General features: G+C 38.8%; 1 protein-coding gene across 12 annotated transcripts in view; it reads right to left on the reverse strand.

Annotated features, from left to right (window-relative positions):
• Positions 1 to 12,030, reverse strand: part of vav2 (vav 2 guanine nucleotide exchange factor) — a 204,796-nt gene that overhangs the window by 142,584 nt on the left and 50,182 nt on the right. For all 12 annotated transcript variants that reach the window (XM_028025411.1, XM_028025410.1, XM_028025413.1 and 9 more), the window contains one exon: positions 164 to 280. In XM_028025411.1, the coding sequence (XP_027881212.1) occupies positions 164 to 280 (117 nt within the window). The remainder of the gene's footprint in view (positions 1 to 163; positions 281 to 12,030) is intronic.

Consider the following 12,030-nt stretch of genomic DNA (forward strand, 5'->3'; position numbering starts at 1 on the left):
CAGCAAGCTTCTATTACTTATTGAAATAAATTTTTACCTGGAAATCTCATTGTCAGAAATTGCTCTTAAAGTTACAAGCAGCCAGCTTGGATCACATGACTTTCTGGAATACATCAACCAGGAAGAGTTTTTATGTCTTTCTTTTTTTTTTTTTTAAACTTACCTTGCCGAAGTCTCTGACGTCAAAAAGATCAAACGGGTCAAAAAGTTCACTGTTCCTCAAGCCGAACTTGTCGTGGCACACTTTCAGGAATGTCCGGATATTCTTCAGGCACAGGAACTACAGAAAGAGAAAATAAAAAGCAAAAATGACGTAAGTGTCTGCGTTAAAGCATCTCCATCAGATAATTTACGGTACAATGAAAAGATTAAATATTTAACGCCTGTGTTGCACCAGCATGATTAATCTTGAAGAATATTTAGCAAAATGTTCTACAAGTCCGGCTAGGATTGGCCAACAATGCCGCAGCACTGTTGGGTTTAGTTTTTTAATGAAGTGGCTTTGTAGTTGACCTATTCCTTTCAGGTGCTTAGGAACTTTAAAACTGCGTACCTAATCCTCACAGCCACAGAAGATCATGTCGTCTGATGTCTTATCAACAGACACAGTGTCCTGAGATATGTCCTTTAGATGGAATGAGACCTCTAACTAAAAGCTAAAAAACAACCTGTCAATCAACAGCAGAAACTACCTCCAGCTCCAAGGACGGGGAGTCTTGTCAATCATTAAAACATAGTTAGATATTAAGGAAAAGCAAAGAATAAGCACACTGAGAATAGAGTAAATAAGAAAAATCTACACTTTTTTTTTGCCATACTGGGAAATAATGAGACATTTCTACCTCTTTTCATATTAGGCTGCAAGAGACTATAATCAATTGGTGTTTAAAACCAGAAAATGACTGAAGAATCAATCACAGATCCAAGAGAAACATTGGCCAAAGATGGATGACCTGTCCAGCTTCAAAAGAAAAAAAATATTTATAGGGATTGATAGTTTCAAATGAGTAGTTCACCAGTTTATTAAACACAACTATTTCTGTTTATTTTTTCTAATTAAATGAATGTTAACATATTTAAGATTATGTCACTGCAATAAAATTATTTATCTAAAAGTTTTTAACACATTTTTAGAGGGTGATTCACATCCCTGCATTGCCAGCCTCAGTTTTCAGGTTTGCAGGACTAATTCTCTGCATTTATGATCTGCTGAGGCAATACAAATACCTGAAACTACACAGACAGAGGGAGAAAACGACAATCTTTGGCAAACTGATGAGCTGACCTGGTCAATTTAACAGACAGAATGAATTCAGTGTAGCACAAAATATTCCTTTTCATCACTGGCAACAAAACCAAAGCATGTGTGAAGCATGTGTTGATGGAGACAATCTTTATAGGGGTTACAGCCATTGACGCTATTCCGGTCTAAATATTGACGCTCTCGGTGCTTAAAATATTCCATCAGTCAGCCAAACCTTGAAGGCAAGAGCACAGACCGATTACAGCGGCGTTGTAGTATAATTTATAGTCAAACCTGGTCTCTGATCTTTCTGTATGTGAAGAATGCATTACCTAGCATTCAAATTCACACACTGCCCTGATTTGCTCTTTCAGTTCTGTGTGTGGTGTGAGATATGAGCCGACGAGCAGGGAGCAGACGGCACTCACACAAGATTTGAGGCAAAGAGTCTATATGGAGCGAAATGCTTGATTGCCTCGTATCTGCTGAAGGCCTTGACCACATATTTCTTTGTAATGGCTGTTGCGTAAGACCAGCAGTCTTTCAAGTTACATCTGAAGCAGGGCTGATGTTAGACAGCAATCAGGGCAGCAACGATGGCACCAGAAGGTGCAGGTACAGTTTTAGACTGAAAATCTTTCCCTCACCAGCTACATATGGTGACCTTTAAAACTTAAAGTTAAAAGTCCGCCTTCTCTGGAATACACACTTTTGTTTTATGCTAGATGTACCACTTACGCTAATTGCGGATAAGATGCTAAAGTCTAATTATTTATATTGTTGTTTTAAGTATTTCATAAAAGCTTGTATAACAGCAATTCAGAAAAAAATCAACTCACAAAAAGAAAATACATCTTCAAGGATAGAAAAGGATGAGTTGAGTTCTCTTCTTTTTCTTATATTAAAGCTCCCAGTGAGTAACTGGAATTGATTAATATTATTAGAACCAGGTGAAAACCTAACAAAAACCGAATATTTGAACACAACCCTGATCATCTCCTTCATAAGAAGGTTATGAAACAACAGAGTGTCCTCCATCAGAGGCTTCTTCAGGTACGCTGCACTACAGACTGCTGCAGGAGGTCCTTCGTGAGCACCGACATCAGCATGTACAACAAATCTTTGGATAATATGAGTTAATATAACATTTAGTTTCCCTCTAGGATTACTAAAGTATTTTTTCAATCTGGTAATAATTTCTACTAATAAAAACAAATACAGGTTTTTTTTTTGGTTTTCTTTTACTTCTTTCTTTCTTTAAGTGTAAACTTCCTGTTGAGTAAAGCCGTTACATTTGATCATCAAAGAGCCTGGAGTCCAGAGAAAACCCCACCCACCACATTATCAGCTGCCAGAAGTCACACTAATGACTTTAAACTCTCATTTCTTTCGAGTCACTCCTGCATCAAAATCAGAATCGCTGTTAAATTATATGACAAGCATCCGGCCTGCATCAAAAACCTGCAATGTGACTTTTTAAGGTGGAATGTAGTAAAGGTTTTAGCGATTTAGGTTTGTTTTTCTACATGCAATAAATCAGATTTGATATTCACTACTATCTACTTTTAGTTCAAGGTTATCAGAACATCAGAATCTCAAAGAAGCCACTCCTTCTAAAAACTGCTCTCCACTGAACTCTGCAGATGTCTGAGGAGACAAAGTGTTTCTTTTCCTGCAGCTGACTTTGTGAGGTAATATCCACCTCAGACTGATGTTCTAATTAGCTTTCAAAGAGCAAAATCCATCCCATTGCTGCTACAGTTCTTCCTGGTTTGCCTGGTATTTTATGATATTTCCGTTAGCCTCTCTGGGCCACACCTGAGAGGTTCGCTGATTCATTCTCATTCATATGAGCACGCCGGCTCAGTCTCAGTGTCACGGGTGCGAACCCCATAAGAGAGCCACACAGGCTAGGAAAAAGAACTGCGATTGGTCGCCTCGCCAAAGTGACATTTGCAGTTCAGCGGCGGAGGTTATCATGCCTGCAGATCCACTTGTGCTGCAGGGGGAGGAGAAAAAAAGAAAGAGCTTATTTTCCCAGCCCTGATATGAAAAGGTAACATTTGCTGGAGTGGTCTGCGGGCGAGAGAAAAAGAGAGAGGGAGAGAGAAAGGTTCACTGCAGATACGGATCAGGACAGGAAAGATGTGTCTGACATTCTAATGTAGGTTTGGCAATTCCAACGCATAGGTTGGATTAGAATGAAAATACTTAGATTCAAGCAGAAAATAAATAATATTGAAAAAAAGAGATATTTTCATACAGTGCGCTAAGGGCAAGTGCACCTGGGAGTGAACTATATATGATCATCTCCTCTGGCTGAGGCTGCCTTCAGCATAATCAATCTGGTATAACATCACATTTTAAGTCATACAGGCTGCAATTAATATGAGTATTTAACAAAGGAAGGTTTTGTTTCAAATATGGCAGATTTCAGACGATAAATGTGGGATTTTTATGCTTTTATTTTATTTCTAGCTTATAAAACAGCAGGTCTATTTTTCAGAGTTTGTTTTTCTGCCTGTCAGCTTTATGACAGACATTTAATTTCCCCTGTTTTAGGTGGAAAATTACCTTTGGCAAATAAAATGATGTTTACTAGTGCTTTGAGGTACTTTTAGGATGTAAAATGCCCTTAAATAAGTTTTTTCTGCCTAAGAAGAAACAAATGTAACTCAAACTCAATATAAGACTTTCTTCTCAACATGATTTATCCAACTGACTCAACAGGTTTGTTGTTATTTAGCCCAATAACCGTCTTCCTCAACAGACTGACATGAAGGTCAATGGGTCCATAAGGACACCGGTGTCCTCCTGACAGTTGCACGAGACATTTTGTTTGTTTTTAATCAGTAACTACTATTATTGGGCATCACAGATGGTGTAAAATCTGAAGAATATTTACAATGAACCATAAAGATAAACATAAAAAACTCAAATATGAGTTCAGGTTGGCTGCTGAATGCAACCTACCGTATTTTTTGGACTATACGGCGCACATAAAATCCCTATATTTGCAATGCGCCTTATATTCCGGTGCACCTTATGTATGAACAGTGTACCGTATGTTTTATTACGACTTTGGTAAGCGACGAAGCCACTCCCCTTGATTGTTGAAGCATAATCGCTGCTGGTCAGAAACCTCGTGGAGTCAGCTTCCTATGCTGTCTAGACAGACTTGTTTTGGGGTGGAGAACCACTTTTCAACTGTTGTCCAAGCTTTCACAAAGGCCAGAATCATCAATGAACAGCCAAGCAACAGCAATGAGACTGACTCGGATGATGACGAGAGGGATCCGGGCTTGCTTGATGCCGCTATCGCCCAACTGTTAAATTCCGACACTGAAGACGAGGAATTTGATGGATTCGTAGAAGATGAATGATTGAAAAGGTGAGTGTACTTTTTTTGTGTAATATTGACAGTTATTGTTAATGATTTGAATAAAGTCTGACTTATCCGACTACCGTATTTTGTTTAGCCTTATGCACCTTATAATCCGGTGTGTCTTATATATGAAAATAAATCCGTTCACTGATACTGCGTCTTATAATCCGGTGCGCCTTATAGTCCGAAGAATACGGTACTTAAGTACATTTAAAACATCAATGTGACTAACTCTATAAAAAGCAAGAGTTTTTGTCATTTGTTGCTCTGCAATATGAAGTTCTAAGTAAACACAAAGCCAGGATGGAAAGACAACATCAATAACCTTAAAAAAAAAAAATAAAAACAGTTGCTGCTCCACATCAAGCTGGGAGGGGTTTTTAGGCCAACTGCAAACCATTTTAAATTAACTGGGTTGTTAATTTTCCCAGGAATGAGCCTACCTGCAAATTCCCTCTAAGCTCAGACTGTAAAATGTCGAGAGAGATTGTAAAAAATGCAGGAGCTCCGTCTCAAAATCGTCAAGCCTCAGTTAGCATGTCAAATATTAAAGTTCATTAAATGGCAACGAGAAGAAGATTGGAGAAAAACTCATTAAGATCAAAATGTTAGTTTCACCAGTATTCTGGACAAGATGAACAAATTTGGGATTCACTGAAAAGACCATCAACTTCTTTGTGTCCCAAAATATTCCAGAATCAAATTTTACACCATCTGTCTAAAACACACAAGTCATTGACATCAGCAGTAACCCTAAAGAAGCAATTATCACAACGCATCATCTGGAAAGGGTTATAAGGCCATTTATAAACTCAGAAAGATCACTGACAAGGGGAAAACATTTACCACAGCGGAGAATCTTTCCAGATAAATTCAACCAAGGTCAGGCATGTAATGTTCAGAGAAATGATTAAAAACTCTACAGAAAAAATACAACAACTATTCTTTGTGTGGAAGAGTTGGAGGAGGACGCCTCGTCTCTCAACAAAAATTGCAGCATGGTTTTGGTTTGTAAAGTTATAAACAACAAACCACAGGACTACAGGATCAATGTACTTTGGCTAGATGAGCGAGAATGTTCTAATTACTGCAAAACACCACAAACGCATGCCAACTGTCCAGCATGTTGGTGGAGGGGTAGTACTTTGGGCTTGTCTTCAACCACATGACGAGCCCACCATGTAGTCTTTGAGTTGTCCACAAATTCTTCAGTATAGTAAATATTCTAGAAAGAAATTTTAATGTCTTAATGCCTGTCTGAGGGATTAAGTCAGGCCACAACCGGGTAAGCAATGAGGAAAAGATCCCTGGTGAAGCCATCCAACCATCGACAGAAGGCCATGGGAAATACCAAGAGCACAAAGTCAACATTAAAGAAATCGGGCATTTAAAGATCAGAAAATAGAAAATCGGATGCTTGGAAAAAATTTAAGTTTAACCGGAAAAGAAAAAGAGAGCCACGAGAGCCTCACTCCAGTTTGTCAGCAGGCTTTTAAAAGGGTGGCTTGTGTGCGACAGCAAAAGAAACAGTTTGACTTCTCACTGAAGAGTAAACAGCTCCTGAAAACGGCAGACATGTCAGAGACATACAGGCAGAGCAGAGCAGGTGGGAGAGGAGCAGCAAAGAGCAAAGAGTCAGGCAACAAAGACTCATAAAAAAACCTTGACATGCCCTTCTACCATATCACCACGCTACATTGCACATAGAACAATGCATTATTTCTCTGAGGGGGTGGTCCTTCATCTGCACACACTCCTACATGTTCATTGCTGAGGAACTACAAATTACAACTTCCACCAAAACCTCGCACAACAGCAAATTACAGAAATGCGACATGTGAAAAGTACAAGGGCAAAAGGCTTGTTCCACCATAGCTGTAGATCTTCTCTGTTAGGGACAACCGGGGTGAAAGCCAAAACAAAAAGAAGCAAAAAACTGTAAGCAGAACATCACAGATAAGGCTGCAAAAACAGAATCAAGCAATCTGTTCAGGCTCCCCCTCATATCCCTATTTTCATCACCTTTGGGAAATGAGCAATTAGTGGTAATCTAATAACATGTTTTATCGCATCACTGCAAGAAAAAGACACTGTTGTTGCCCATATCTGACTTGTTCCTCTAGCAGACACAGAACGGGCCCAGAACAAAAAGAGGAGGGAGAAGAAAAAAAAACTCAGGTTAAACTGAGGTGAGTCAGAGAGAGGACCAGATACCCAGACAGCCTGTCAGAGAATTAAAGTCAATGAAAGAGACTGATGTTTGTCTGAGAACTGTGAGGAAGACTAAATTTGATTCACAACAAAATCCCCTCAGCAGACAAAGTAATAGGGGCAGTGAATCATCGTACACCCCGGATGTCAGCTCCAAAGCTCTCAGCAGGTGATGAAGCACTCAAAAGATGCACCCAAATGACCACAGGGGAGCCTGGAAGACTTCTTTATGACTGTAAGTGCACACACGCACTTTAAAAAGCTGAAGGGGATGCACAATCCAGCAAGAAACCTTCTGGTGCCAGGTGGAGGTGACGATGGATTTCATAAACTTCAGACTCTTTGTCTTTGGAGAAAATCAAAACAAGAGCTAAAGGAATGAGAGCCGTCTGCTTTATTGTTCAAATGTCTACAGTTCACTAATCTAAACGCATGTAAGCAAACACTATATTACTATCTATAATGTCATGTAAGCATGTAAGCAGACATTATATTGCTATCGACAATGACAGCCTCTTTATGGCCAACTTCATTTATGTCAGCAAAAGAAACCAATACTTAGCCACTGAGTCAACGTTGAGTGGAAGGAAAAGAATGATTTTTTAGAGCTGGTCTGACAACATTGAATTTTTAAATCTTGCACATTTGTTTTTCCAGAGCAAAAAAACACAAGATAAACTCATATGACCAGTAGATAGTGAAATTATTTCTATTTTTCTAGTTTTAACTGCAGGAAAAGAAATGCCTCAAAAGCAATAGGTGATCACCAGTTTCATCTAGAAGAAGATGCATGTGTTTTTATTGCTTCTATAACAGGAAATGAGCAGATCTACTTACAATCCCAAAGCACTCCACACCAGCTTAATGCAAATCAGAAGACAAGATCATTTTTCATTGTCAAAATGAACAGATTTTTACATTTAAAGCTGCTTTAAAATCTTTACACCCTCTCCAATGCTAAAATAAAATGGGAATTGATCAACCATACTGTATACCAATATAATTACAATGTATTTTTTAAATTATTCTGTGTTCTTCCTGTCAGGTTCCATTTTCACGCACACTACAGTAGTTTGCTCTTTATAAGTGTTCAAACAGTGTCACTGAAGTTATTCAGTTCTTTACCAGCTTTAATTTTGTATAAAGTTACAGACTAATTATTTAAAATACAAACATTTAGTATTTTCTAATGCAATAGCAGTCAGACCAAATAAATCTTAACATATGCCCTTTAGGACACTAACTAGTCAAAACTTCAGGAATATTTTTTATTTGTAAACTGAATTTAATTCAAAGATTTTCAAAAGACATTAACTTTGCCATTTTAAATGACTCAAATCTCCTTATTTGACAAAACACCCGATTTTCTGTGTATTACATATTCGTCCTACAAGAAGAGCCAGATATAAATAAACTGATAAATAAAACACTATAATAATCTGAGATGTGAAGTATTTTTCTCACATCTTTATCCTCCAATAAACAATCAAAGTTCAACCACTGACAGAATCAGTGGACTCGGATCTAATCTCTATCTATTTGCTACGCTGCTTCCATTCAGTTTGAAATATGTAAAATAAATCGAAGGAGATGATCTTCACAAGAGTCTACTTCCCCCAACTGTTATCTCTAAATTCCCCTTATTTGAAATCAATATGAGCCCGGATAAATATTTTAAACCAGCCAATGTCTCCTCTGGGTTTGCCCTGCTGAGGCCTGAAGGAGGAGAATCTGTGTAATCTGTTGCTTTTCATCTTTGTGAAGAGACTAAGGAATAACTTTGTAGACTTTGTCTTTTGTTTTGCACAGCAACTGTTGGCAACAATGAGGCAAAAGGTGAGAAAGCTTTAGCGGTACGAACGCTGTTGTCAGGAAATTGTGTGCGACTTTTTTTTTTTTTTTTTTTTTTAATTTTGTGGCCTGGAGAGCAAATCAATGCTTGAGCATCTGCAACTCCATGTTGACTGCAGTTCAACTGACGGTCACCGTGTCACTAAAAATAAAGGTTTCGTAACCAACAGGACAGAACATTGCGCCCTACATTAACTAAAACAATTACACTTAAGGAATGAAAGCAAGTCCAGCTTTGCAAATGTTTGGACAGGATCTGCCAGGAGACACCCGGAGGACCCTGATAAGCAGATTCTAACCCCCCTTCAACCCTCAACTGGGACACTCTGACACTTGGAATGCTGAGGAAAGGGGGCGTATTCCTTCAATTTAGAGAAGAGGACACTGCATGAATTATGCATTACATTAAAATTGCATTCAAATGTGTTAATCTCATCTTGTTACCCCCAACAGCCTGTAAGTAGGAAAGGATTGACCACAGTTTTGTATCTGAGAAAACCCCCAGCTGTCGAGGCAGAGCTGCTTCGTTAGAGAAGGCCTGGTGTTAAAATATGGAAGCTAAATAGGCTAAGTGAGGCTGTTAGTGGGGTTAATCTCCGTTACAAAAGAGGATAATTCTGACTCTGTCAGGAAAAAGCCACCGTGACTGTAGAGAACAGCTGCGTAATTAAACCCAGGCCACCTTTACCTTTTATACAGTGGCTAGTCGTAAAAACAGGAGCGCTGATGTGGAGCAGCGCTGAGATCAGAGGAGCCCAGCAGGAGCAGGCACTGTTTGCATTTGCTGCACCAGAGGAACACGCCATCAGTAGCAGGCTCGACATTTGAACACACACAGGAAACAGAAACACAATAAGGAGGATATATCAGAATTGTACGCAAAATTCAGAAAACAAGGATAAAAGATACAAAAATTACCCATCCCAAAGTTGGAATAACTGAATGAATCTATTATGTTACAGAAACATCAGCAGACCTGTTCATTTGCTCAGCTGACTGACTGACTGCTATTTTGGCACACATCAATTAACAACCTGTTTCCTCTGTTTTCAGCTCTATAGCACAGGTGGGTCACCTTCCCCACTTAGGAAAGATTTGTACTTAAATCTATAGGACAGCTCTGATAAACATGGGTTCTAGATGCTACTTTGTGTTGTAGTTTTATCACAAACATTTCAGATTTTGTTAAACTAATGCTGCTCATCAGAAACAGAGTGACTCATCATCACATGCTGTTATTTTCACCCAATGAATAAAAAAAGTTCTTTGTTTCTTTCTGATTTCTCTTCAGTGCATAATGAACAACTCCAAGCACCGACCTCCTCAACGGCGCAAACATTTTACATCTTTGGGCCCACTTCATGTTGTCAGACAGGTTTTATTTCATTCATCTTTAAGATAAAATAAAGGGAACAAGGTGTACGTACAGAAAAAATGACTTCACTATTCAAATTAAATTCTTTTTCTGACCTGTAATGCATGTTTTCATGTGTTCTTCTTACTCTAAACAAGTAAATGTATGTCAGTTTTTCAGCAATGTTTCCAAAAGTGATTAAAACTGCGTGCAACACGTTTTTGGATTCCCCTTTGCATGATCAGCTTGATTTCCATCTGCATCTGGATTTCACAGTAGTTCAAAACAAATATTAACAACCTGGATATCCCGCTTACCCTACAATGATTTATTTTCCTGAATCGTCTCAAAAGCAGCCTGCGAACGGGAAAAACGCTCTGCACAGCTGCTGTTAAAGCAAACAGCGCTCACTCAATATAAAACCAGACGTCCAACACGGACCAAGATGCTAAAACATCTTGGCGCATAATGCAGGTTTTATCCACTCTTCCTAAAAAAAAGAAAAAAAACACTGCTGTATCCAAGCAACAGGCCATGCTGCTGCTTTCTCAGGAAGGGGAGGATGTGTTTGAGACATTTCCACTCAGGCTCAGCTGCAGACGCGGGGTGTGATGAATGCGAGGAGGAGGTCCGCCGAGAATCCCAGACAACCATGGATCAATGGCCTGGTAATTTATGAACGGGATGGGCGAGAAGAAAGTCGGCATCCATCTTTTTCTCTGGCGAGTTTCTCTCACAACTTAAAGACTCATCGCTGTGATTTAGACCCCCAGAGGACGCATAAACAGTCACTTTTACCTCACCAAGTATATGCTCACCACTATAGGTATAACTTAAATTTTATTTAGATGAAGAGAACCCCAACTGTGCAGAACACCGCTGCAGCTCGACAGCTTTAAATAATGTTTAACTTGGCCGACCTGCGTCTGAAAACAGAGGCTTTAATTTCTTGCAAAGCTGCTATTAACATTATACTGATGCTAAGAGACGAGATCAAAGCAAGATACACTTTTATTGCATGCTGGTTATGAGTTTCTGTCAACAGGTGCAAAGTAATGGGAGCATTAATATTCTGCAAAATGTCCGTTATCTACACAGAGCAGAGGCTGTTTCATCATCGCATTAGGAGGCTTACAATAAATCGCTAAATGTTGATTGATTTCAGGAATTTGTTTCAGAAAGTGAAAGTCATAGATTTATTTATATACAGAGGGATTTATTTCAAGCACTTCATTGTGTTGATTTTAGGGATTATGGCTCACAACTAATGATGATCCAATAATTACTAGAATATTATACCAACAAGACCAACAAAAGAATAAGAAAAATGTTAATATTATTAATCCATTAAAAGATACCAGTTATAAGATAGGAAATTCATAAAACGTTGTTGCTGAAGGAGGACTGTACATAAGGAAATTGATTGAAAGTTTAGTGGAAGGAAAAAATATATTTCTATAAGTGGCAAACATTCCAAAGTGCATATACAATATCATGCATGGATATGCTTGTCACTACGCTGCCATATCTGGAACACAAACTTTGTTTTCACATTGGCTCTAAGCCATATTAATGAAAACTATGAAAGTAAAACATTTCAACAATATGTCACTGTGTTTGATGATTCTATATTTTCTTTTTGAATTATGTTTTTGTTGCTGCTGCTGTTCTAATTTATATGGGAACTGTAATGTGTTAACTTACAAAAAAAAAACCCCTAAGATCCTGTTTGTGCAGGATTACTTGAGGAGGCCATCGGCAACATGGAGGGATGTAGCTTTGTGCTGTCGATTATCTCCAAGGTGACTAATGCTGTTAACACCGGAGACCAGCCTCTTAATTACCCATCTGACTCCAGGCTGAGCTCGGCCCGCTTTAATCATCCCAAGGCTCGGATAAACACGGGTTCAATCCACTCGCAGCTCTGCAGCACAACACAGTCCACCAATCAGTCGCTTCACAGATTCAGTGATCGGACAGGTGCGA

The sequence above is a fragment of the Xiphophorus couchianus genome, chromosome 8, assembly GCF_001444195.1.
Source record: "Xiphophorus couchianus chromosome 8, X_couchianus-1.0, whole genome shotgun sequence".
Classification (NCBI taxonomy): domain Eukaryota; kingdom Metazoa; phylum Chordata; class Actinopteri; order Cyprinodontiformes; family Poeciliidae; genus Xiphophorus; species Xiphophorus couchianus.